The 27968-nt window shown below is 35.5% G+C and overlaps 1 protein-coding gene and 1 pseudogene across 2 annotated transcripts; one reads left to right on the top strand and one right to left on the bottom strand.

Moving 5' to 3' along the window:
- Positions 1 to 3302: 3302 nt before the first annotated feature.
- LOC100789059 (NF-X1-type zinc finger protein NFXL1) lies at positions 3303 to 7679 on the bottom strand. 2 transcript variants are annotated; one of them, XM_014777912.3, is made up of 2 exons: positions 7574 to 7679; positions 3303 to 7268 (listed from the first exon to the last, which is right to left on the bottom strand). In XM_014777912.3, the coding sequence occupies exon 2, from the start codon at positions 7255 to 7257 to the stop codon at positions 3574 to 3576; it is 3684 nt and encodes a 1227-aa protein (XP_014633398.1). In that variant the 5' UTR covers positions 7258 to 7268; positions 7574 to 7679; the 3' UTR covers positions 3303 to 3573. The 2 variants fall into 2 exon arrangements, with proteins under 2 accessions (XP_014633398.1, XP_006583471.1); XM_006583408.4 differs by having other exon boundaries at positions 3303 to 7272; positions 7574 to 7674.
- A 3104-nt stretch (positions 7680 to 10783) lies between these two features.
- LOC100788529 (3-methyl-2-oxobutanoate hydroxymethyltransferase 2, mitochondrial-like) lies at positions 10784 to 14122 on the top strand (annotated as a pseudogene).
- The last annotated feature ends 13846 nt before the right edge of the window (positions 14123 to 27968 follow it).

The raw sequence follows: 27968 nt of genomic DNA, 5'->3' as shown, positions 1-27968 counted from the left end.
AAAAAAATAGTGTGAAAAAAAAAGAATTACAATTTTAAAGTCATAATCCATAAAAAAATATTTTAAAATTGTAAAAGAAAAAAAAATTAACAACTTTGAAGTCGTATAAAAAATTATATTGAAATTGTAAAATTACTTATGATTTCGGTTAAAAAAATTAAAGTGATAACACAACTTACCTTCTTTTAAAAAATAAATTAAAAATTATCCCATGTGAAAAAAAGCGTTACATCCAATTGGTAAAAAAGTCCAGAGCCACATCATTAGAGAAAACAAAGGTGATGAAAGTAGGCTACTCAAGACTCAAGTCATGGATTCTTTTGTACGAGCTAGAGATGTTTTGCTTCTTTTACATACATTGTTTTGACAATTACTGAGATGAAATGTCTTAATTCTTGCTAACATATATGATATTATTTTTGAATAAAAGATCGTTGAAGGCTCATAGACGACAGACCAATATCTCCATGGTTAAAGCCAAGCAATTAATTAATCCTGTTCCATTTTCTTGTCCTGCATATTGCTTAGCTACTTGCGCATGCCTCATGTTCACCTTTGTTTTTGCTCAATGTTTTTTTAGTAGTTGTTTGCTAGGGGCCTGGCCTAATCTGGGGCACTTTTGATCACTCTATATATATAATATATATAATATGAGATCTAGAAATAAAACAACTCAGTGAAATAACACATGTAGTTAAAAATCCGGTCCAAACTCTCATTTTTATTATGAGTGTGTTTGAATCTCCCTAAAGCTACTTGTTTCATTGGTGAGAAATCTTCCTTATAAAGATCACTTAGAGACTAGTTGAGTACGAAGTTGCAAGTGAGATTAGTTGACAGCTCCAATATATCATTGGTACTATATATGCCCGGTAGTATTTAGGGTACCTTACTGTTTTAGCACTTTTAGAAATTAAAAAAAAAGTGAAATAAATTAAACAAAGTATGTTGGAATTGTTAATAACTTGTAAAAAAAGTGTTAGAAAAATTCTTATTGAATGTATTTTGATATTTAGAATGCAGATATGCCTATGCCCCTGCGAAGTAGCTAGTATATAGCATGGTTTAATGATACTAGCTATAAGATACATTTAAATTTAGATAAATTATTTATAAACTCGTTTCAAGTTTTCATTCCTTTTCAACTTAAACATTAGGCAGCTTAACCGATTTTCACCAATTTTGGAGAGATGAACCTGCATGCAATACCTTTTTAGGGTTCATAATAAGATCCACTCCAAGGTCTCGTGGAAACACTTTTGCTGAAACGAGAAAATATCATCATTTATGGACTTGCTGGAAACAGAAACTATTAAATTGTAAATTGGGTCATTTGATATGGACACACTTTCTTCCCGGATCCAGCAATGATACTATATAAAGTGTATATATATATACACACACACACACTTTATATAGCAAAGACCCATCAATGACTAGACATAATATTAACAACACGCACTTCGTGGCTAAACAAATTAGATCTTCTAATCTAATAGAAAGACTTTGCATGCCATAGCCAACTTGCCCTCAAGCCTCACTCCCAATTGGAAGGCAGCCATTTTAACAGCTCCTCTTTTTTCTCTTAGAATTTTTCTTTTTATTCTAATCCCTATAGGCAATTAATTAAGAGTTTGTGAGTGCTAGTTGAAAGAATAAGCCACCATTGACTACAAGCCAATGTGTGCGAGGGCATACGATATGCAGTAAAAGGGTCATTTTTATATTTGAGTGACATGATAAAATTTAGGTTATAAAATTATATACTATTAATAAAAAATTAATATGATGTAAATATTTTTAAAAATTATATAACTTTTTTAAAAAACTTACATAACTTATATATTTTAAATTCATTTTTATTAGTCACTCGTATATTAGATTGTATATAATGAAATATATTGCACTTAATATAATACTTCAAGCATGGCTCTATATATATCTAACATAGAAGATAAGCTTCATCGTCTATCACAAGTCACAACCTTGATCTGCGAGTACTTTTCTCTAATCCTAGACATCCATGGGGTTTTTATATTTTCTTCTGCGCTTGTTCTGCTTGCTGCTTATGCTTTTCCATCCCTCCATTGCAGCCAGGTAAATATGTCATAATTGTGTAACGACTAATTAATTAGCTGAAACAGTTTAAAAGGTGGTGACTATAGTTTGACTTTAAGCCTGACAAAGAACTTACTGAAATATTGGCAGGTACAAATTTCCTTCCCCTCCTCCTCCTCCTCAAGCATGCTGTCCTAAGCATAGGCCAGATGTTGATGCAAGTCCTTGAAATGCCAAGGCTAAACTCTACGATTTTAACATAATAGGATCAATTCTAATGCTGCTTAATTATATGTTTTCTTCCTCTATAAATATCATCACTTGTTTATGTATAGATTGAGGACACAGTTGTGGTTGGAATTTCCCTACCAGAATACCATCTACAATACTATACATCATCAAACATGTAATGAATAAGTTTTAAAAACTTGGAGAGACGAAAATCCTCATCGCTTATATATATACTGGAACCCAATATTTTCTTTTTCTTCTCAATTAGTTGAATGATAATCCGGATCCGTAAGTTTATTTACCTGAATGATAATTCTCGACCTCTTTAAATGAATCTTAAAGATGAATTTTATGAGTATATAAAAGAACTTTTAAGCATATATAAGTTAATTACTACTGCTACTGCATATATTTAGCTAAAGCAATTTCTTTTCAGAAATCAGAAACATTCTTGCTCGCATCGCATTGGCCTCTAGTGCTTCCATTATCATCCTGTTAACATGCAACAGATGACTCAAAGCTGGAACTATACGAATTTATAGTCTTTTGTCTCACAAATAGGGTATTTTTTTAGTTCAATAAAAGATAAAGGAAGTATTTATGATGTTAGCAGTATCCATAACTTTGTAGTTTGTCCATTGCTTTCCGCTTTTGGAATGAAGATCTTTGATTAAAAGTTTTAACTGACACGAAATCATAATTTTTCTTAACCAATATTGGTAAAATATCATGATTGAATCACTCTCAAGTACACTTCCTAAACATACTCCATTTTTGGTCTGCACGGATGTAAAAAATTTACTTGATACTACTTGCTAATAATTAACGAAAGGCCTAAATTATGCTATCAGAAAACGTCTAAAAGCATTTTTGAATATTAAAAATAATCCTAAATTGTTCTTAGAATACTTCTAGACTAAAAGCTGTGGCAGTTGAAGTCTTTCAGAAACTGTGATGATGACTTTCTTCCATCAAGAGAAATCAAAACTAGATTTATTTTCAAACAGATAATCAATCCAAAGATTTAAGGACTTGATTAAACATTGCAGCGCATTTACAAAATGCAATTTTTTCTGTAGATACCCGTTGCTCAATCTGGGTACAACTGTTCTAATAACTTTTGAGTTTAAAACATATACCTATAAGGAAACGAAATGACCTTCACCTTGCCAAAATTCATAAAACAAGGCAAGGAGACCTAACCATTCATGTCTACTTTTCAACAAGATAAAATTTCTAACAATACGGATTTTTTTTTAACAGAAGGAGGCCTATTTTTTGCCCTCATTCATAAGCCTTCTCCCAATCATCAACTACTTCAGAAGCTGCATCCAACTTTTCCTCTTCCTTTGAGCCACCTTCTTCACCAGCATTTTCAGTTTTCTTCCCAGAAACTTCAGCTCTAACAGTTGTAGACGACAAACTTGAACTCGATTCCTGCTCCAAGACATTCCAACGATTCAAAGAAGCAGCCAGAGGTGCTTCCTTTTTCCAAACAGATGGCTGGATATTCACAGAACCAGCAATCCACTCTTCACCACCCCAAGAATCTTCCCAACCAGAGTCTTGAGCCACAGCCTTTTTCCATGAGTTACCTTTCAATGCTGGCAGCGCTCCTCCTCCTTTCATTGCCCCAGCTCCTCCCCAGGCATTGGTAGCTGAAGATGCCACCAATGCCCCAGCATTCGGGGCAACCAAAACAGCTCCCTGATAAACTGTTGCATAATCCAACCTCCTCATCGCAGTTGCAGCTCGAGCAGGATCATGAAAAACAGCCAAAGCATTCTTGTCGTTCAACCAAACAAGCTCACACTCGCCACCAAACCTCAAAACCAAGGAATTAATTTCAGTATCCCTTGGTAAGTCTGGAAATGAGACAACAAGTCGCAGGTCCATGTCAACCAACGGATCAAATACAGGAGGAAGAGGCACATTTAAAGTTGTAGTACCCTTAACCCCTATCACACGAGCCGGGGCCTTTGATTTTGGGGTAACAGAAATTACAATAAATCGCTTTGGCTCCCAGCCGGCAGCAGTGATTGCAAGCTTCCATCTATCAGCAATCAACCTCACTGCATCTCTTTTTTCCTTCAGCATGGGACAAAAGATGTGGACTTTTAAACCATGTGTAGTTCCTGTTCCTCTAGTCTTGCCAAGTACTAAAATTTTGCATCTCTCCTCAACAGCTAAAACCCATTTTGGCTCACGCCTGAAAAAATCTAAAAGCAATTCAGAAGAAAGAGAGTTATCACCAAAATGGAGAGAGTCCAGATTTGGAGCAGTAATGTCAAAAGCATCCGCGAGAACCCTTTTGCGTTCCAGCTTAGAACATTCATCATCACATATCAGCTTTCTTTGTCCTAGGGGAACTTTCTTGCCATTTGCATCAACTGGTTGAAGAGGTACAGGCAATGTTTGAATAATGGAAGCTTCATGTATGGCATCAGCATTATAATTGCTACTGCTACCACCAACATCACAAGGAACATTTGCCGTTATACGGCCACAAGAGCAAGTGATTGTAACAGGGAATTCACACCTTATATCTGGGCATGGAGATGAAGGGTGACAAGGAGCCATACATGTGTGCCTGCAGCTTCTTCTTGGAGCACCACATGTTTGGCCACATGGTGCTTTGAAACCTTGCACAACACCAGATAGATTATCACAAGGTGGAGGGTGACATGTTCTGCCACATGCATGTAAACCACACTGCCTGGTCTTCCCACAGGGATGATTGCATCTAATATCCTTCGAACCACAAGGTATGTTTCTAAGAACTACATGCCCGCCAATACATTCTTTTGCAACAGGCACTGAACAAGGAGGACAGTCTCCAAAATGGCAACTGTGTGAGACTGAATGACCACATGGCTGAGGAACTGAGCATGGAAGCTGACATGAGGGAGGCGGTGTACCACATGGTAGAGGAGGAGGTATTGAAGTCCTACCACAAGCACAAGCCAATTCATTAAAGATTGTTTGGAAACAAGGTGGACAATGACCACTGTGACACAGACATTCACACACATGCTGGCCACACCTTAGCTTCTTTCCACATGGCATGGAACAAAAGTGAGGAACCCAATCCCCACTAAAGGTATTATAATGATTTGAATTAGAAAATGGACAACACCTTTCACTACATCGATGCCTTCCACAATTCTTTTTTATCCCACAAGACTTTTCACACATAAATTTCTCATTCTCCATCATAGTCTTATAGCACTCCACAGTTCGGGAAGTTGAGCCACAACAGCACTTCTGTGAAACTTCAACCAAACAAGGTGGACACTCCCCAACATGGCATGCCTCTTTACAACTATGCATGCCACAATGAAGCAGCTTGCCACATACTTTCGAGCAGGTAGGTATCGGATCCAAACAACTCTGGCGTTCATTCTCCAACCTTGTTTTCCCACAACAGCATGTCTTAACCCGGCTAGGTAACAATTCACATTCCACACAGCTTCCTGGATGACAAATCTCACTACAGACATGATTACCACAACCAAGTATCTTTAGACAATAGGAACTACAAGAAAAAACCCCACCTTTTGCTTCAATTTCACCCTTCACAGTCATGTCCCCACAAAGAACAACCTCCATATTTTTACTGCAAAAGCAAGTTGCACTGCTTGGAACCTTACAAGGATCACATGAACCCACATGACAAATGCGTTCACAGCGATGGCGCCCACATTCAAGAAGTTTACCACAGCACTGCCCACAGGTAAGAACAGACTGCCGATCAGAGCATCGGGTGGTAATATTTTTCTTCCCACAAGGGCACAACCGCGGAGGAGCAAATGCTTTACAGGGAGGGCATGGTCCTGGATGGCATTGCAAGACACAAGCATGAGGGCAAAGATCATCCCTATTCCCTCCAGGAACCAACACCTCCCTCTGAAGAGGCTTCCCACATGGTTCTCCACATGAATGTGGTGTCAGATACAAATCAGATGGAGGGTCTATCCTCTTTCCACAAAAGCAAACATATCTAATCTCCTTTGAAGAGGTAAATTTCACAGACTGACAACCAGGACACCGCCAATTAAGCTCGTGATTCTTCTCCACGGACAAGGACAAATCACTTGAGATTGGTGCCCTAGCCCACTTCTTGATGCAGTTCAGGTGAAAGATAGAGTAACAGCTGGAGCAAGACCAAACCGGCACAGACCTCTGGACCATCTCATAGCAAATCATGCACTCCACGGTACCTTTCATGAGCTTCTCCTGAATCTCTTGCACCAATTGAGGCAAACTAGAGTCTCTGACTCCCACTCTCAATCCCTTCTCCACCTGACTCCCACTCCTGCTCCCCTTATCCTTTTCCATTTCCATCCAATGACTCCCATGATTGTTGCTTCTACCACGACTCCCCAGTGCAGCAACAGCCACCCCTTGATTGGAAGAGACAGAATCTTTCCCATGATTTTTGCTTCTACCACGATTCACCGGCGGAGCAGCAACTGCCAAACCTTGATTGGAAGAACCAGCACCATTCCCAGGATTGTTGCTTCTACCGTGACTCACCGGCGGAGAAGCAACAGCCACCCCTTGATTGGAAGGCCCGGCATCATTTCCATGATTGTTGCTTCTACCGTGACTCACCGGCAGAGCAGCAACAGCCACCCCTTGATTGGAAAACCCGGCATCATTCCCATGATTGTTGCTTCTACCCCGACTGACCGGCAGAGCAGCAACAGCCACCCCTTGATTGGAAGAACCAACATCATTCCCATGATTGTTGCTTCTACTGCGACTCACGGACGGAGCAGCAACAGCCACCCCTAGATTGGAAGAACCAGCATCAGCATTGTTGTTTGAATGCAAATTTGATGGCTGAGCGACATTGGTGGACGCAGCAGCAGCAGCAGCCCCTCTGGGGACCCATTCTTGACGAGTAGCACCTTGTGGTGGAACCCTGGACCATTCCCTTCTTTCTCTCCGAATTTGAGAACTCATATCTCTGTAATCTTCCTACCACAACCAAAAAATTGAAACTAAAATTATAACAAAACAACCTCAATTCAAACACACACAACAACGACATTCACCTAGCCCTCAATCCTTCTCAAACTGAAATATCTATACCACATAATTAAACCCTAAAAAAATAGAGAGAAACATAAAATCAAAACCAAGAATTATAGACAGTTTTCAGTTTCATTTTCAAAAACTAAGAGCTGAAATGCAAGCACCGCCTCAACGATGTTTTGTTTTATTTAATTTCATTTGGGAAATGGTAAGAAACATGCAGAGAGGAGGAGGAATGGAATACCTGAAAGTGAGGGAAAGAAGGGAGAAAAGACACTTCGATGATGCGCTTGTTGCTGTTGTGACTATTGTGTCTGAATTTTGTATTTTGTTATTCGAGATTTGTTTTGTTCCACGCCAGCCTCTCCTTTTTATACTTTTGTTGCGAGTATTTTTTGGAGTTGGTTGAAGGCGACACAATATTTTTTTAAAAAAAAAGTGTTTTATTTTTGTTGAGACGAAGAAATTGTAGGCCCAGGAAGAAAAGCCCAAGTGAGGAATGTACTTGTTTCTGCTTTCGGGGAAAATGCATTGTAAATTTTCCGATTGGTCTTTTTTTTTTCTTCTTCTTTTAAACTCTTTTTTGATAGTGGACTTCATCTAGATGAATTTATTTGTTTTTTCCCATAGTCCCGTTTGGAAATTAATTTTCATACGTTTCAAAAAAAAAAATTAATGCACCGATTTTTTTTCCTAAAATCTTTAATATATCTTTATATACTTTGACTGTCTGACCGTGTAACGTTTATCTAGCTAGTCTCCTTATAATTGTTTGAGTAAATATACTGACATGGAAAAAAATTTATATTATCAGATAATTATAAATTATTATATATGATAAATTCATAAAAATATAAATTATATTAACGATGATTGATTATTTTTTATTGACCGATATATAGTGTAAATTTAGTATATTAATGTGCATAAATTAAACTTGTTGTTTATAATATGATAAGAGAAGAGGTTAAATTTTGAAATATAAATGTATTCAACAATAATAATAAATTAAATAGGAATGAGTTTTGATTTTCTATTTAATATATACAAAATATAGAAAAGTCAAGTAACCATAAATATAGGAATTTATTATCGAAATTAAATAAGAAGGATAGGCATCTAATAAATAAATATAGTTTCTAAAGTAATAAAAAATGTATTCAATATAATATAATATAATATAATAGGAATGAGTTATGATTTTGACTTCCATATTTACAAAATATAATATAAATAAAGGGATTTATTAAATACATATTTAATAAGAAGGAAAGACATCTAATTAATAAATATATTTTCTAAAAAATAATAAATGTATTCAATAAAACAATAATAAATTAAATAGGAATGAGTTATGATTTTGACTTTAATATTTACAAACAATGTTATGAAAATCGCAAATCGGTCCAACCGAGCTTATTTCGCTATTGCTTCGTTCATGCATGTGGCCGAGGATGACTAATCGGTTTTGAGGGAACCAATCACCCGCCCGATTTTACAAACCCGAACTGGGTTGTGTACAAAAAAAAAAAATTGGATCACCTCTACGATGTCATTTTGAAGTCTCATTATCAACCCAAAAAAAGAACAAAATAGTGCGTTTGAGACTGAGTGTTTGGCACTATCCCTAAAAATCTCAGTCTTACTCGAACCAGCTAGAGACCCCTTCTCTTCATCTTCATTCTTCACGCTTGAACTCGTCATTGTAGCTCGCCACCACACCTGGTATGCAATTCGTCGGCCGTTGCATACTTGCCACTTAGGTCAGCAAATCATCACACGAACTCACCATGACGCCGCGCACCTGGGTTTGGACTCTACAACTCACCGCCACACTTGGCTCTTATTTGTGGTGGTGAGTTCTCCACTTCTCCTTCACCTAGCTCTAACTTTATTTTTTGCGTATGCTTTTATCAGTTTATGAATTGGTGTTCTTGTTTTGGGGGAAAACTCATGTTTTGTTATGCTTATTTATAAATTATAATTCAATTGATATTTGACATTTTTTAGTTGCAAATGTGTGTAAATTCATTAATGTAAATATGCAATGCACTTATGCTTATTTATAATGCCATTATTATCTATTCTTGTATAGTTATAGATTGTAGTAAGTAGTAATTAGTAACTGCTATTTGAGTTAATGTTGTTGAGAATTTGAGATTATTAAATTTACTTAGTGTAGTTCATTGTATCTATTCTTGTAGTCATTCACTCATTGTAAGAAGGTTCCTACTAATGTTCAACATCAAATGAAGCAACTACTTGAACAATTAAAAAAAAAAACAAGAAAAGAAAAGTGCACGAACAATCTAAGGAAAGTACTACATTTGAAATGGATGAAGATCTTGTGAGAATAGTTGAGGAATTAAGAGGAACTCCAAAACCACCAGTTTCTTCCAAGTCTCAAAAGAGGAAGAACATTCCTCGTGTAGATAAATATTTCATGCCTAGAACAATTCCTGGAGCTTAACCTAGCTTGAAGAGTGTCTTACAAAGTTAATTGTAGAAAAGTGTGACAAAGCCATTAAAAAATGGATGATAAATGCTTCAATGCCATTTAATGCAGTTAACTCAGCATATTATCAACCTATGATTGATGTTATTAGTAGCAAGAGTCCAGGGTATGAAGCCCCAAATTTTTATAGAATTCATGGTCCTTTGTTAAATAAATGGGTAAATGAAGTGAGGAAGAAGCTTGTTGAAAGTTACCAAGAAGTTTGGAAGGAAATTGGATGTACTCTGATGTCTGATGGGTGGATAGACCGCTCTAGGAGAACTCTTATTAATTTTCTTGTTTATTGTCCTAAGGGACTATTTTCTTAAGGTTTGTTGATGCTTCCTATGCTTCTAAAACTGCTAGAAATGTTGTTTAAGCTTTCCAAGGAGATGGTGTTATATGTTGGAGCATAAAATGTTGTTCACATTGTGATCGATAATGGTTTAAATTATGTTAGCATCTATAGGTTATTGGAAAAACAGTTTCCTAAGTTATATTGGTCTCCTTGTGTTGCTCACTGCATTAATTGGATGTTGCAAGATTTTGGGAAATTTGAGGAAGTAAGTGAGATTGTTCACATGCCTAAAAAATTACTAAGTACATATATAATCATTGTTATACATTATTCTTTATAAGACAACATAAAAGTAGAAGAGATATACTTCATCCAGCTCCAACTCGGTTTGCAACTAATTTCATTTCCTTGCAAAGCATATTGGCCTAGAAGGATGCATTGAGAGCCATGGTGACATCTAGGGACTGGACAGGCTCAACTTATGCCAAAGACTCCAAGGCTAAAAAATTTGTGGAACAAATATTGGACTCTGGTTTTTGGAAATAATGTATTGATATTATGAAGCTTACAGAGTCGCTGGTTCGCGTGTTACATATTGTTGATAGTGAAAATAAACCTGCCATGGGTTTTTTTACCAGGTTATGTATAAGGCTAGAGAAGAAATGGTTAGGAGGTTTCAGAGAAATAAAAGGAAAGTGAAGCCTTACTTGGAGGTCCTTGATAGGCATTGGGATTCACAGCTTGACAAAGATCTACATGCAACTGATTATTGGTTAAATCCAACTTGTAGATTCAATGCTGAAGAATTTGATAAGCATATAAACACACAATCTGGCATTTTGGAACTCATTGATAGATATACACATGATGATCTTGAGTTGCAAGATAAATTAAATGAAGGCATGAAAATATATAAAAAAATTGAAGGAGATTTTGCAAGACGAGTTGCAATACGTGAACGAAACACTGTCATACCATGTAAATTTTGTATTTGATACTCTGATAACATTATTGATTTATGATTTATTTTAGCTACTAATAATATATTCATTATATTGATTTATTTCTTCATATGTTATATTCTAGATCAACGGTGGGATTGTTATGGATGTAGTGCTCCACATTTACAAAAGTTGGTTATTCGTGTTGTAAGCCAAACTTGTAGTGTTTAGGGTTGTGAAAGAAATTGGAGCATATTTGAACAAATCCATTAAAAAAAGGAATAAGCTAGAGCATTTAAAGTTTAATGACCTTGTTTATGATCGTTACAACTTGAGGTTACAACAAAGACATTATTATATTGATTATGTTTTGATTGTTTACCTATTTTACTTGGATTTTTTTATTGTTGATATATGAACATGCTGATCAATTTAGGAATTGACTAAGGCAGCAAAATTATGGCCCAATCAATTTGGAAACCCTTGATGACCATTCTAATTGGGTGTTGGAGGAGTCATCATCATTCTTAACTCGTGAAAAGGTGGAGGCTTTACGTAATAATGTTGTAAACATGTTCATCCAATAAACTTCAGATGGTATTGGTATGATTCTTTATAACATTAATATTTATTAGGTACTACTTATGTACTTATGTGAATTACTAATTTGCATCTATAGTGATGTTGCCATAGATAAATTAAATTTGGATGAAGATGAGGATGATGATGTGTCTCAGCCACCAGACAACACCATAGAAGATGTTAATCTAAAATTCTAAATGAAGGTACTATTGGTGAAGAGTTTCATTCTTTTGATGGAGAAGAATCACCTAAAGTTGATTCAACATTGGCTCCTTGAATATAACTTATGGATGTTGTCATGTTGATGCTATTTGTGTTTTCATTTTAAAACTTATTTATGTACTTTAGAAATTGTATTATTAAATTATTATTTGTGGACTTGTGTTATGAACTTTGATACTTCAACTGTAATTTTGAATTTTGAAATACGAATGAACTTTTCTTAATCAAATAATGCTAGTTATATACTTATATATAATAGATACATATATAATTTTTATTTTTTTAATATATATATTGGGTCAAGTAAAACCAATTAATGATTCATCGATTGGATCACTGACCCACTATCTCGACCATGTCAATGATTGTACCGGTTTTCATACTATTATTTACAAATATATAAAAGTATAATAAATTTAAATATAGGAATTTATTAAAGATATTAAATGAAGGGCAAACATCTAATTAATAATTATATTGCATTTTATAAAATAATAATAAATGTATTCGAGAAATGTAAATATGTAATACAATAAAAAAAGTTATTCTTATAAAATAATTGTGAAATTTTTATTTTACTTTTTTTATTTCTCTCTTATAATAATGGCGCATGTATAAATTAATTAAAATTTAAGAAAAAAAATTAAGGATATAATTGACTAAAGAGTATGGAGTAATTAATATGATTTTAAATTTTATAAACAACACATAAATAAAATCATTTTTAAAAAAATAGTAAAATTAAAAAAGAATGGAGATAATAATAAATTAAATAAGAATGAGTTATGATTTTGAATTTTACATTTACAAATTTTATTCTCAATGATAAAAAAATTAACATATACAAAGTATAAAAAAGTCTAGTAACTATAAATATAGGAATTTATTATAGAAATTAAATGAGAAGGATAGACATCTAGTTAATAATATGATTATCTAAAATATCATGCACTATTAGAAAAATAATTTTTTATGACGTTGATCTAAAGTTGGTTGATTAAAAACTGTCTTAGAAAAAAATACAGTGGTAATTTTGTAAATAAATACAACTATTCTACGACGATTTTGTGAAAATCGTCTTAGAAAATACCAATCACGAAAACCATTATCATTTTAAGATAATTTTTGCAAAACCGTCTTACAACAATATTATTCTAAGACACTTCTTAAAATTTTTTTGACTGTTTTTAATGTTTCCCCTAGTCTCTCACGTCGCCTATTCTCATTCTCCATCTCACTCTCTGTACTCAAAGCCAACCTTTTTTGTTTTTGCTGCTTGGGTTTCTGCATCTTCCACCTCTATCACAATGAAACTAGGCTTCATCTGATTTCGATTCCCTTTCACTCCTTATCCTCCTTAACCTTCATCTTCCACCTCGTGTGTGTGATGAATGACTTAAGTGTGTGACGCTGAACTAGTTGTGGTAGAAGCACCGCGCCTCCTAGCCCATCACCTTGGTCATCGCATACAACTACCTCGCCGCGGTGCACCTCGACACTATCGGCATCGACATCTATCTCGTCGGCAACTCTGTGGCGATGATGATCCATAGACATGACAACATGCTCGAGGAGATGCTCGTCCACTGTCGTTGCCGCACCGTGGCGCATGGAGCCAAGACGCTGCATCTCATTGGGGACTTGGATTTTAGGACCTAGGAGTCCAGCTCCAATCAGGTCATGCTCGTGTGTATGTGGTGTGTGTGTTTAATTGTTTCACTCATCGTTGAATGGTTTTTAATGCATTTTATTTTGATTTTAAGTAGGCGGTGCATATTGCAGTTCGTATATTGAAAGAAGGGGGAATGAATGCCATAAAAATGGAGGGAGGGTTGCCTTCAAGAATTGTTGCAGCAAAGGCTATCGTTGAGGTTGGAATTGTTGTCATAGGCCATGTAGGCCTTACTCCCCATGCCATTAGTGTTTTAGGGGGGTTTAGACCTCAAGGAAAGAATGTTGCTAGTGTTGTCAAGGTCTTCCTTCACGTGTCTATTTGGATTTTGAGTGATTTTATTGTTGTCCTAAAACTGAAAGGAGCGAGTTTGTGTAGGTTGTAGAGACATCGTTGGCTTTACAATAAGCATGGTCATTTTTTGTTGTTCTAGAGTGTGTGCCTACATGGTTGCGACTACAACCACGACAGCCCTTCAAATTCCTACAATTGGAATTGGGGCTAGACCCTTTTGCAGTGGACAAGTTAGTTGGCCTAATTCCCATTTTGGAAAATGTTCTGTTCTTGGCATGTACTTTTCGTAAGAGATGAGTGTAGCCTACATTAGTGACAAATGTTATGTTCTTGGAATGTACTTTTATTGGCATGTATGTAGATACTTTTCTTGCATGTTCTGTTTATACATTAAACATCATTATATATGATGGTTTTATTTTGGTGTGGACAGTGTGGGCAAGTTACTATGGGATTATCTGCTACTTTATAAATCTTTACAGGAGTATATATTGCCTTATGCATTTTTACATCATACTTACTATCTCAGATGATTAATATTGACTTTTTTGTGTACGTAGAGAGGAACAAATTAAGTGATAGTAGGACATGATCATGTCATTAGCTTAGTTTGTTTGTCTTAATGACTCATTTTTTGAAAATGAATAGAAAAATAATTTTTACTAGAGAATTTTTTCTCAATTATTTTAAAAAATGAAAAAGAAAGCAGGAACCCTAAAAAATCAGCAAGGCTATCTAGTCTTATCCATGGCAATAACCATGGTATAGCCATGGCCCATGGGCATAACATCAAACAGAAACTGAAAGCATAGTCCTATCCCTAAGATTTAAGTGCAAGGAGACCAAGGTACATGCATTCAATTTTAACCAAATGCACCAAAGAACAACATAGACTACAGACTAATGCATAATTTGGGTCTCTTATTATTACCAAAACCTTAAAATAAACACTCTTAAGGTAGAATAGACCCAATGACCAAAATTGCATTGTCTAATCTTCTATATGGTTATCTGATAAGTCAGATGATAGTAATACACCACAAAGGGGTGCATACAACAACATCAGGCCCAGAAGAGTGCAAAAATTACTTGTTTATCTCCACGATTATGTTTGATGGCAACAACAAAATCAAACAAGCATTATCCTTGTTATTATCTTGTTGGCAGTCCGTTATAACGAATTGGATATTGTTATGGATATTTTCTTTTTCTGTTATCTTCCTGCTCCCTTCATTAAGGCCAGTAGTGCCCTTATCCAATTAATTGACCATTATAAATACCATAGAGAAATGAAATAAAGCAAGGAAAATTTTATCAGTAACATTCTAGTAGCAGTAGTAATAGAAATTAGCAGTATTATAGAAGCACAACCTATCATTGGTCCGACCTGCCCTGTTCCTTGCACCATTAACCTGCTCTGTCATATCCATCATGCCCGAACACAATACCCATTTGGCTACCACCGAACGTCTTGAGGAGGCCGTCAACTGCCTTACTCAAGGCCAGAACTCACTCGCCCAAATCCATGCTTCCTTTTCCCAAGCTCAATTTGAAATGAGTAGCAAAATCGATTTCCTCATAGAACGATCGACCACCTTATCCTTTCCTCCATCACCGCACTCACCACCAACCCCACAACCACCACCTTCCCCACCTCACCGCCCGCATATGAAGTTAGATGTGCTTTGTTTCGATGGCCAGGATCCACTTGGGTGGATTTTTAAAATCTCACAATTCTTCGAGTATCAATGCGTCCCCAACAACCAATGACTCACCATCGCATCATTTTTCATGGAAGGTCCAGCCCTTTGCCGGAACCAATGGATGTCGCGCAACGGCTTCCTGACGTCTTGGTCGGCGATGCTTCAAGCATTGGCATCCCGTTTTGCTCCTTCTTATTATGATGATCCACATGGTGCCCTGTTCAAGCTCCAATAGTGCGGCTTTGTCAACGACTATTTGACAAACTTCGAATGCCTGGCGAATTGTACAATAGGTCTTGCACCCCCTTTTCTCCTAAGCTACTTCATCGCAAACCTTACTCTTGAACTCCGTTGAGAGGTCCAAGCCTTGCAACCTCTACCGTTGCCCCAAGCTGTCGTAGTGGCCAAACTGCAAGAGGATAAACTGCATGACAAAGGTTCACATCTCATGAATTCACCTCCTCCCTTGTTTTCCATGCCACCTCCTACATGACCCTCACCATTACGAGTTCCGGTGAAACGCTTATCATCGGAGGAATTAGCGGTATGCTGCGACAAAGGTCTATGTTATCATTGCGATGATACATGGACTCTAGGTCATCGATGTAAACCACGACTTCACCTCCTCATTGTGGATGATGACCTTGAGACTTTGTTGCCTGTAGAGACTCCACCTGATGACCCTCTAAGCCCACCACATTCATCCTCGACAAACTACCCACTCCTTAGCCTAAACGCCCTAACTTGAATGCCAGCTGCGGAGACCTTCCATATTTTTGGCTGAATTAATCACCACCAGGTGACAATTCTTGTGGATGATGGTAGTACACACAACTTTGTACAACCATGTGTCGCCAACTTTCTGAACCTCTCCACCTCCTCTATTGACCTACTTCAAGTCATGGTGGGTAATGGTAGGGTTTTGGATTGTAGCCGCATCTGCCTACAAGTGCCATTATATGTTCAGGGCAATACCTTTCAGGTCGACCTCTTCATCTTGGGCCTTAATAGTGCAGATATTGTGCTTGGGATCCAATGGTTGCAAGATTTGGGCCCCGTACTTATTGATTACACCACCAGAACCATGGTGTTTTCATATTTGGGCTAGTAGGTGCACCTTCAAGTGAATGTTCCACTTCTTCAAGCTAAGGCCTTAGCCTATCAACTCAAGAGGTTGGCACAAACCCAGAACATCTCCGCCAAGCTCCATCTATCCTGGTTACCCGCCTCGACCACATCATTAAACCTTCATCCCTCTCACTCGAAGTTCATCTTCCTACCACAATTACCACACTCCTCTGTCATTTTGACCTCTTGTTTCATGAGCCCACAACCTTACCTCCACCTCGCACCATTGCCCACCATATCCATCTCCTACCTCAAACCAACCTCACCAACGTGCGTCCTTACTGATACCCACACTTCCAAAAGTCCGAATTAGAGAAACAGGTGGCCACCATGTTAGATGTCAGATTCATACAACTGAGCAATAGCCCATTCTTCTCCCCAATTCTATTAGTAAAAAAGAAGGATGGCAGTTGGCGCTTCTGCGTGGACTACCGAGCTCTTAACTCGATCACAATCAAAGATCAATTTCCTATGCCTACCATAGACGAGTTCCTGGATAAACTGAGTGACACATCTTGGTTCTCGAAACTCGATCTCAGGCAAGGGTTTCACCAAATTCTCATGGCGAAGGCAGACATCCACAAAACCGTTTTTCGAATGCATCATAGCCACTATGAATATAAGGTAATGTCGTTCAGACTCTGCAACACTGTTAGTCATCTTTTACGACTAACTTTTGTATAGAAAAGTTTTCCAAAATGTATATAAATCTCCCAATTTATGGTTATTTTTTGTAGGATTGTAAATATTTCTAGTTTAGTTTTAATATGTGCTCAGTAGAAGCCTTCCTTATGAATTTAATGTAAATTTCACCTCAATTTCAAGTAAAAAGGAGAAAATTATGAAGGTGCAAAAGTTGTTGTCTCTCTAAGCCTGAACCATGCGCTTAGTGAGACCAAACTGCTAAGCGAGACAGCAGTGGCTTAGCGATTGAGGATAAGCCTGAAGAGAGTTCTTCCATGCCAGAATGCGCCCAACGCGTATGCAGCTTGCTAAGCGAGACAGTTGTCTCTTCTGCGCTAAGCCAAATCTCACTTACTCGCACTTAGCGCGAGAATGGCGCTAAGCGCGCCTTCACGGACAGAAAGCCCTTTTTTAAGCCTGACTTGCGGAGAATGGGAGAGAGGTCTGAATAGATTGCAAATTGTGTGCAGAGAACAGAGGAAAAGCTGAGCAAGGAAGCAAAGGCCCTAAATTTTAGGTAGATTCTAGTTTAAAGAGTAAGTCCTAGGTTTTTAGAGGTGGAGGAGGAATCCCCATTGCTTTGTAATCTGGTATTTTCTCTGAAACCCTTCTCCTATTTGTGAAAGTTGCTCCCTTGTAATGGAGGGCTAAAATCCTTTGTTGGGAATCTCTGCTGAATACTTGATGTAAATATTATTATTATCTATTTGAAGTTATTTTCATGTGTTCAATGTTTGTATCTACGCTTATTGTATGCATGCTTGTGGTTTGATCATCCATTGGTGTGTGCTATTAGGAACTTTAGCATTGGAAAATGTACTATTTCCGTAGAACTTGATAGAGCGAGGCTAGATAACTACATTTCTAGGAATAGAGTGCAGGGTTTTGGTTTTTATTATGTTGTGATTATAATGCTCTTTAAATTAAGCTGAGTTCAACAAGAGATATCTGCGAATGAAGTTTAGTTTAAATTAGTCCAAACTCACGAGACATCAGTGTTTGATATTTTTGTCCTCAGTATAGAACACAAAAATAATTTTAAATAGAGAAAAACTCTAATTGCATCAAGTATCTCGGTAGAATGACCGAACGCTTTTACTTATTTGTTTTCACACTCAATTGCTTATGTATACTGTTTCTTTGATTAGAATAGAAAATACCTTTGTTTTTAATTCATGACACTTAATTCTTTTTACAAACACTTGCATTTTGAATGACTCTTTTCCAAGTAAAACAAGTTCCCTGAGTTCGATACTCGGTTCATTTCGTTTTAATTATTTACTTAACGATCCGGTGCACTTGCCGGTTAGATTTCACATCCACAAAAATAAGTAGTAGTACCAGGATGTGAAAAAACACACCAACCACCTTCCAAGCTTCCACGAACGAGTTGTTGAAGCCATTTTTATGCAGGTTCGTTGCCATTTTTTTCGACGATATTCTTGTGTATAGTTCTTCTTTCTCTCTGCACCTCTCACACCTGGAAGCAATTTTTAATGTCTTGGCCTAGAACAAATTTCATTTGAAACGGGACAAGTGTTTGTTTGCTAAACAAACACTTTAATATCTGGGTCATATTATCTCAGAGGCGGGCATAGCCCCAGACCCAAGCAAAGTCAACGCTATGTGCAACCTACACCATCATCTCCCACGGACCTTAAAGGTTTTTTGGGACTGACGGGCTTCTACCGATGTTTCATTTGTAACTATGCTGCCATAGCCAGACCACTGACGATGCTCCTGCAAAAGGATCAGTTCCACTGGTCTGAAGAAGCCCAACTCGTCTTTAATACATTGAAAAGGGCAATGACGATGCAACAGTGTTGATCAACCCCAATTTCAATCAACCCTTCATATTGGAAATTGACGCTTCTGGCGTGGCCATGGGCACAATTGTCCAACAACAATCTCATCTCATCGCCTTCTTTGGCAAGGTTTTTGTTCAAGGATGCAGAAGGTCTTCGTGTATGTTCGTGAGTTGCACGCCATCACTACCGCAATGCGCAAATGGCAGCACTGCCTCTTGGGTAATCACTTCACGATTATTACAGACCATAAGAGTCTTAAGGACCTTATGTCTCAAGTATTTCAGACTTCGGAGCAACAACAATATCTTTCGAAGCTTTTGGGGTGCAACTATTAAATTCAATACTGACCCAGTTTCAGCAACACCACTGTAGACACTTTATCTCGGGTACCCACCCCATCAGGCCAATGCCTCACACTCCCCATGCCCCATTTTTCTTTCATGGATCAACTTTGTCAATTTCTGCTCACCAACAATGCTTATCAACAACTATTACAACAAATTCAGGATGCTCCGGTGGCACATCCAGAATTTTCAATTCAAAGGGGCCTCATTTTCAACCACCGCAAGTTGTGGCTTCCCTTCAGCCATGATTTCATCCCCACTCTTTTTGCAGAATTCCACGCCACCCTTTTGGGCGGACATAGGGGCATTGCGAAAACACTTAGACGAATACAAGATAATTTTTGTTGGCCAAACATGTGAAAGGATGTGCGTGCCTTCATATCCGAGTACCTTACTTGCCAGCAAGTCAAGTACAAAACCCGAAATCCGACTAGCCTCCTTCAACCTCTTCCCATTCCAACCTTTATCTGGGAAGACCTCGCTCTAGATTTCATCACAAGACTACCAATGTCGTATGACTTCTCTGTTATTCTTGTAGTTGTTGACAAATTCTAAAAAAGTGCTCACTTTGGAGCTTTGCCGCCAAAATACTCAGCTCACAGGGTCGCCTTGCTATTTCTCGACACCATTTGCAAACTGCGTGGTTTTCCCCGTAGCCTCGTGTTCGATCGTGGCCCAATTTTCCTCAGTCAATTCTGGTGGGAGCTATTCCGTATCAGTGGCACCAAATTGTGAATGAGCACCTCATACCATTTTGAGACCGACGGCCAAACAAAGGTCTTGAACCGGACCCTCAAACAATACCTTTGTGCCTTCATACATGATAAGCCATCACAGTGGTTCGACTTCCTAACATTTGCTGAATGGTCTTACAATACCATTGTTCATTCGACCACTGGTATATCCCCTTTCGAAGCAACCTACAGCAAACCTCCCCTGTCGCTACCTTAGTATTTACAAGGCTCAACATCAATAGAGGCAGTGGACTCATTACTATCCACTCGAGCTCATATCCATGCTTCCCTGCAATGCAGACTTGCCAAAGCCCAAATGGCAATGAAGAAGATTGTAGATGGCCACTGCCGGGATGTTTCGTATTCTACTGGTGATTGGGTGTTCGTCCGTCTCCGCCTCTATCGCCAGGTGTCCATCCGACCGTCATATACGAAACTTTCCAAACGCTTCTATGGTTCATTCCTAATTTTGGAGCGTATCGACTCCAACTTCCGCCCACCTCCGAAATTCGTCGTCTTTCATGTTTTGTTATTGAAACCATATCATGGCATTCCCCCACCCACATTGGACCCGCTACCACCTGCCCAAACGGATAATCATCCTTGATTGGAAGTTAGACAACTCTAGTATACCCCCAACTCAGAAGGTCCTCATTCAGTGGCTCGGGATGGCTCCAGAAGACACAACTTAGGAGGACTGGAATTCTCTGCTTGACACTTACAACCTTAAGGACAAGGTTGGTCTGCTAGGGGAGGGTATTGATAGCAATACACCACAAAGGGGTGCAGACAACATCAGGCCCAGAAGAGTGCAAAAATTACCTGCTTATCTCCACGATTATGTTTGATGGCAGCAACAGAATCAGACAAGCACTATCCTTGCTATTATCTTATCAGCAGTCTGTTATAACGAATTGGATATTGTTATGGATATTTTTTTTTCTGTTATCTTCCTGCTCCCTTTGTTGAGGCCAGTAGTGCCCTTATCTAGTGTATTGGCCATTATAAATACCATAGAGAAATGAAATAAAGCAAGGAAAATTTTATCAGTAACATTCTAGTAACAGTAGTAATAGAAATTAGCAGTATTTTAGAAGCACAACCTATCAGCTTTATAAATTGTTAATTTCTATTTTTTAATGGGAAGTTACTATTTACTTTTTGCCATACATGCAGATAGCGGTGTTCATTTCTTCTATTGATGTTGTAAAGCCAGGTTGGCTTTTGAAATATTTAAAAGGCATTAGACCTGCTCATATCAAAGCAATGCAACAAAATCTTGCCAAGGTTTGTAATCAGGGTCATGTAGAATTTAATTCACTTTTGCCCTCCGCCCCCTTGTGTTATTTGATTCTTTGGAGGTCAATCTTGCTAGAACTTTCTGCTAATGCATAATGCCAAGCTAAAAAGTATTGTGCCCTGTAAAAATGTTTGTAGCAATAATTAACTTGGTTATTTTCATTTTCTACCATTGATTTGTGCATTGTCTTGCTTGCTTGTGTGGTGTTTAATGTTTTCTTTTTTCTTTTCTGTACTCAAGGCATTTCTTGTATTCTAGTCCTGATCAACCATTGGGTCCTGAAGACTTGGTTTGGAAAATGGTTTGTTACTGTTTGTTTTGCTATTTAAGTTTCCGTTCTTAATATTCTCTATAGACACTTAATTTGTTCACATAATAAACTTTTAAAGCTTGCCCATTGAGTGGTTTCTTGTTAGCCAAGCCTAGCAGTTAGTTGTTCTGATTTTGATTTACTTGGATTACTGTAGATTTTGATTGGATAATATTTCTAAATGCTTCCTTAAAACATTGATGCTATTATTTTCTGGAGAACTTAGTATTATATGTACTTTTAATTTATGTTGGAAACCATCAGAAATATCTGTTGGGGAATCGTAGAAATGTCTATTCTACTTCTATCATTTTTTTTTATTCTCTTGACATTTCTTAACTATTTTGAAGATGGTTCAGTAGGCATCTTATATTTTGTGATATTTCCTTGACCTTTTTTTGGATGTTTTTTAAAGGAATGATGGTTATTGTTTTCTGGATGTTATGGTGCTACAGATGGTTGGCAAGGTGGTGAACATCAAGCTACACACCAGAAGATCCCAACGTGTAGTGGAAGGATCAAGAAGTCAGTGTACTTGTGAATGCAGGTCTGGCAAAATCACTAATACTGCTTCAATAATTTCTTGAATCACTTTGTTTAATTTTAGTATTCTTTGGTGGGCTAGTTTGTTGTAAAACATCACTACTACTCGACGGGAAAAATAATTTAAATGTCTGTAGGATGATCAGCCTTGTGTGAAAGCTAATGGCAATCAAATATCATAATTGCGTATATATGTTGTTCTTTGTGATCGAGGCCATGCTGGGTTACTGTAAGATAAAATGACGGAAAACCAGATTTTACAAGGCAAAAGTCTAATCATTTTATTTTCATTTAAGAAAAATTAATTTAATCATAACTATTATTTATCCAAATTTTTGGCTCAGAGGTGATTGTGAGGCTTATAAAGTTATATTATTTTTATGTACGCATTACAATATTTTTTTTTGTAACTATTTTTTTTCCTTTTTATCTATTTTTAATGCTTTTTTTTCACTTTTTTTTCTTATCTTTCTCTTAACTATTTGGAGACTTTCTGGGGAAGCTAGTGGGAATAGTTTGGCAAATATAGAGGCTTAACTATTAAAATGGTCCCCTATTCAATTAGGTTGTATTATACATTGTGATAATTGTCATTATATTTAAGTTGTATTTTTTATTATATATTTCTTTACCATTGTTGTCATACTATTTCAGGAAGGATTGGTAACATGTATGAGAAATGAAGACGGATAAGAGGAATGGGGATATGTACAAGTTAGACCAAGTAAGCCAAGTGTCATTACATTACAATTCTGAAATTTCCATCGTGCATAGTGAAATTCTTGAACTGTGTACATGTCGTAAAAATATTTTATTGCATCCATTTTTACACTTTTTTTTTATCAGAAGCCCACTTGTTCTGGTGGCTTTACAGAAGTCCATACAGCATGGAGAGTCCCTCCAAGCCTTGGCCAATCATTCTCTGTCTGCAGGGAGGATCAGTATGTATTTTTCAGAGCACTACCAATTATCCTGAAATTAGATCGTAATGGAAATTAGATAGTAATGGAATAAATGTCACGTGTGGATTGCATAGTAATACACCAAATTAATTTATGAAATTATAAATACTAGTAGTAAATTAAATCTATGACATTGGTTTTAGTCCCTGACTTTCATAATTGTCAATGAATTTTGTCTTTAAAATTTGTTTCCATGAGTTGATTTAGACCGAGATGACTATAATTGTCAAAGCCAGATATTAAATTGACATCTCTTGAAAATTATGATTTTATATTCTGATTTTTCTTTTTCGATGTCAACTGCATATTTAGTAAAAAAAAATGGTATAAGATGTAATCATGAATAAGTGTGTAGATTATTTTCATTCTAAGAAACATTCCAATGTTCATTTTTTAAATTGGGCTACGATATGAGCTAAAAGGGCACCCCTTTTTTTCTGTAAGAATTAATTTGGGGTAATTAGAGATTTCTATTATTTATGAATTTATACGGATATGCATGTTTTATTTTATTAAATTTTTTATTTTTTTATTACTTTATTATAATTGATATAGAATTTTTGTTATTAACCTTTTTTATTATTTTATTAGAATTTTCTTTTTTATTATTTTATTAAAATTTTTAATTTTTTTTTAAAAAAATATTCTAAGACAGTTATTTGAAAAATTGTCTTAAAAAATATATATTGTAAGTTATTTGAAAAATCATCTTAGAATTCTAAACAAATTAAATTTTTTTTAAAAAAAAATGATAATTCTAAGACAATTTTTTTCAGGAAACAATCTTAAAAAATTTAATTTTTAAGACGATTTTTAGGAATTGTCATGAAAATTCTTGATATTTTACGTCATTTTCAAATATAACTTAAAACCATTTTTGAATGTGTTAAAAAACAGTTGTTGAATATGCTTTTTCCCATAATAATGCTTGAATTAAATATATATTTTTATTAATGTAAAAAAATTAAAATTATGAATTAAATGATAAGGGTATACATCTAACTAAATAATTTTCTAAAATATGACACATTTGAACTTAAGACAAAAAGTATTTATAATATATAAAAAATAAAAGAAATTTTAAATAAATTAAATGATATAAAAAGAAAAAAGATAAGGATATACATCTAATTAATAACATACTTTTCTAATATATACCATATTTCAATTAAAGATAAAAAATCCTTTTTTTTGACGGAAAAGTTTTTATTAATTTGTAAGAAAATAAAGTAGAAAGTTTCGAAGAAATTAATTAAATGGGAAGGATGCATCTAAGAATAATATAATTTTCTAAAATATACCATATTTGAATGAATATAATTTTTTATTAATGTATAAAAAATTAAAAGTAATAAATATTAAAAGAAATTAAATAATAAGGATAGACATATAGTTAATAATATAATTTTACAAAATGTAGTCATATTTAATTTAAAGATAAAAAACTTGTTATTACTATATAGAAAAGCAGGATTTTTTAAAGATAATAAATGATAAAGATAGTCATCAAATTAATAATACAGTATTTTAAAATATACTTAGATATGAATTTAAAGATGGACATTCGTTATTAGTATATGGAAAGAAATTATGAGGAAGAAATTTTGTGAGGAGTATTTGTTTAATCAATTATTTAGTTATTTTTCAAAATATTTGGAAAAATTGTCACATGTTTTTTATGAGGTCAAAATTTTTTTTTTGGGTATATTTTATTCTCAAAAAAGACATAATTCCACGTTTTATTAATGATAGAGAAGACATGAATTATTCCCATGGGATAAGAATATGTCTCTTCCCTAGTAAAAGTTCATATATATATCCTTTTACTAGTTATTATCGTTGTTCCTTTATGATATGCATTTAAATTTTTTCCAATCCTACAAATTTCATTCCTACCAAATTAATGTTTATGCAATTTGATTTATTGTCAATTTCATTCTTACATTTTATGATAATTTTTCATTTTCCTCAAATGTTCCTTCTTTAACGAGCCTTGCTCTACTTTCGATTATTGTGATCGTCGAATACATAGGGAGGGAACAACGGGTGTAACAGGAACTTTTATAATAAGGATATTTTTGTAACGATAATTATTTCCTAAAGAAATTAAATGATAAGAATAATCATCTAAAGATCATATAAATGTTTAATATAATTGATAGATAATTAAGTTTCTTAAATATACTGGGTTCGACGGGTGTAACAGGAATTTTTGTAATAAGGACATTTTTGTAACGATAATTATTTCCTAAAGAAATTAAATGATAAGAATAGTCATCTAAAAATCATATAAATGTCCAATACATAGGGAGGGAATGTTACATGGCCAGTCTTAGGATACGTCCTCACACAAGGGAGAGAATCTCATAAGTTGTCTGTTGTGTGGAGGCCGGAACTGAGACCGAAGAGATAGAAGGATTTGAGTTTGATCCCGAAACCAATGATGACAATTGGGTGACCCCAACGGGAGAGACAACCACTTTTTAACTCGAGCCTAAAGAAGGACATGTCACTTAGTTGGGGAACCAACTATCCGAGAATGACACCAGTTGAATACAACAAGTCATCTAGGAACACATTGACTTGTTCGCATGGTCCATGGCAGATATGCCCGACATAATCGATCCGAGCTTTCACTATCATAAGCTTGCTATATGCAATGATGTCAAACTAGTCACCCAGAGGAAGAGAAAGATGAGAGAAGAGAGGTGCCGAACAGTGTGACAAGAAGTGGTCAAGTAGGCGGCCGCCAATTTCATAAGAGATATCAACTACTCCACTTGGCTTTCCAACATGGTCATGGTCAAGAAGCCGAATGAAAAGTGGAGAATGTGCACGGATTACACAGACTTGAATTGAGCGCGCCTCAAGGATGCGTACCCACTCCCAAACATTGACCACCTGGTCGAAGGGCCGTGTGTTAAGTTTTCTAGATGTCTATTCTGACTACAATTAGATAAGAATGGACCCTAGGGACAAAGAAAAAATGATGTTCATCACCAAATCTGCAAACTTTTATTACAAGGTCATGCAATATAAATGACCAACTCTATTGATGTCAAGGTAGCTAAAAGGAAGCAATACCTATCTAGGTGACCTAGATTTAAGTTTCCTGGGATCCACCCTTGCATGTTATCCGCGGTAGAAATCTTTATAACCGTACTAACAAGATACTTACATAACTCTTGAGAGAGATGGAGGCCATGCAAAGTGCACTTTTGAAAGTCTTGAAGCCATCTGGCTTCCGAGCATTGAAGAACTCTAATTGGTCTACATACATGTTGAATGCCAATAAATTCACAGAGAGAAAACTAGTTGCGGCTTCATATAAATTTTATCCTTCATATAAATGTCAAAAAAATTTGAGTTCCCCTTTGGTATGTACGTAGTATGCACTGTCCCTGAAACCTTGAGCATGTGTGCAAACAATTGGTTAATTAATCTCTCAAGAACCAAGATTGAACATGTCATGTAGTTTTTCACGACCAAACCTTTGGTATCTATCATTATTGCTTGCAAGTTACATATTTAATATATATCAGCAATTTGAATTTAACCCTTGGTCAAGAAAAGCAACTAACTGGATTGGCAAATTGATATGACAAGAAAAATGTCATGTCTTATTATTTTATGAAAAAACAATTAAAAAATTATTTAATATCTTACAAATATAAATTGCATTCAATATGTTATTATTTGGTAAGTAAAAAAATTATAAAAAAAAGTGATACATAAATATTTAAAGTTATTCTTTCGAGAACCAAATGCCAAACTCGGTTACTATTGTCCAATTCCCTTATAAAAAATAACTGATTGCACTACGCAAAGCAAATCTCTCTGTTGATCTCTGCCAAATTTATCTAGCTACATCTTACCAAGGGAATCGGCCCATGCTAATAACTTCAAAAATAAATGAAGAGTTTATAATTTATCATGATATAAACTTTACTACATTGAAGCGGTTACTATAATTACAATACTTTAATATTCACCGACAAATATGAATGATTATATTTAGCATTTTCATGTCATAATTATTACCCTTCATTAACAAAGTTCATCACATGCAATAGGCACACCTCATAAATATATTATTTAAAGTTTTTTTTTGTACAGAAATATACTTGACGATCAATATTTTTAGGGTAATATACTTATTACTTAAAGTAATTCTTGACGATTAACATTTTTAGGTTTTAATAAACTATTTTTTTAACAATTCTTTTTAGACCTTATAGTTTAAAATATTTCACTTTTTATTTCTATAGTTGTAATTTTAACTCTTTTCATCATCACTATTTAAAATTGCCTAATATCATTACATTGTAACAAATATATATATATATATATATATATATATATATATATATATATATATTAAATATAATTTTTGAAATAATTATTATAAAAACTCATCTACAATTAAAAAGTTATATAAAAACATTCAAAATTGCAATATATTTAAATTAAATCAAAGATAAAGTTCATTTTTAAAATAAATTAATCTTTGATCAATCATTATGATATGCTTAATGCATAAAAAAATAAATAATATTTTTAGTTCCTTTTATTTTATTTTTATTTTGCTGAAGGTAAAGGATTCTCGTAACAGAAAGCCAT

This window comes from Glycine max, chromosome 7 (assembly GCF_000004515.6).
Source record: "Glycine max cultivar Williams 82 chromosome 7, Glycine_max_v4.0, whole genome shotgun sequence".
NCBI classification, from domain to species: domain Eukaryota; kingdom Viridiplantae; phylum Streptophyta; class Magnoliopsida; order Fabales; family Fabaceae; genus Glycine; species Glycine max.
Note: the sequence above shows the minus strand (reverse complement) of the source record. Positions and strands in the feature narration are given on the sequence as shown.

What these genes read in the sequence shown, in the direction of transcription:
- LOC100789059 (XM_014777912.3), bottom strand. Translation starts at nt 7,257, where the DNA reads ATGAGTTCTCAAATTCGGAGAGAAAGAAGGGAATGGTCCAGGGTTCCA.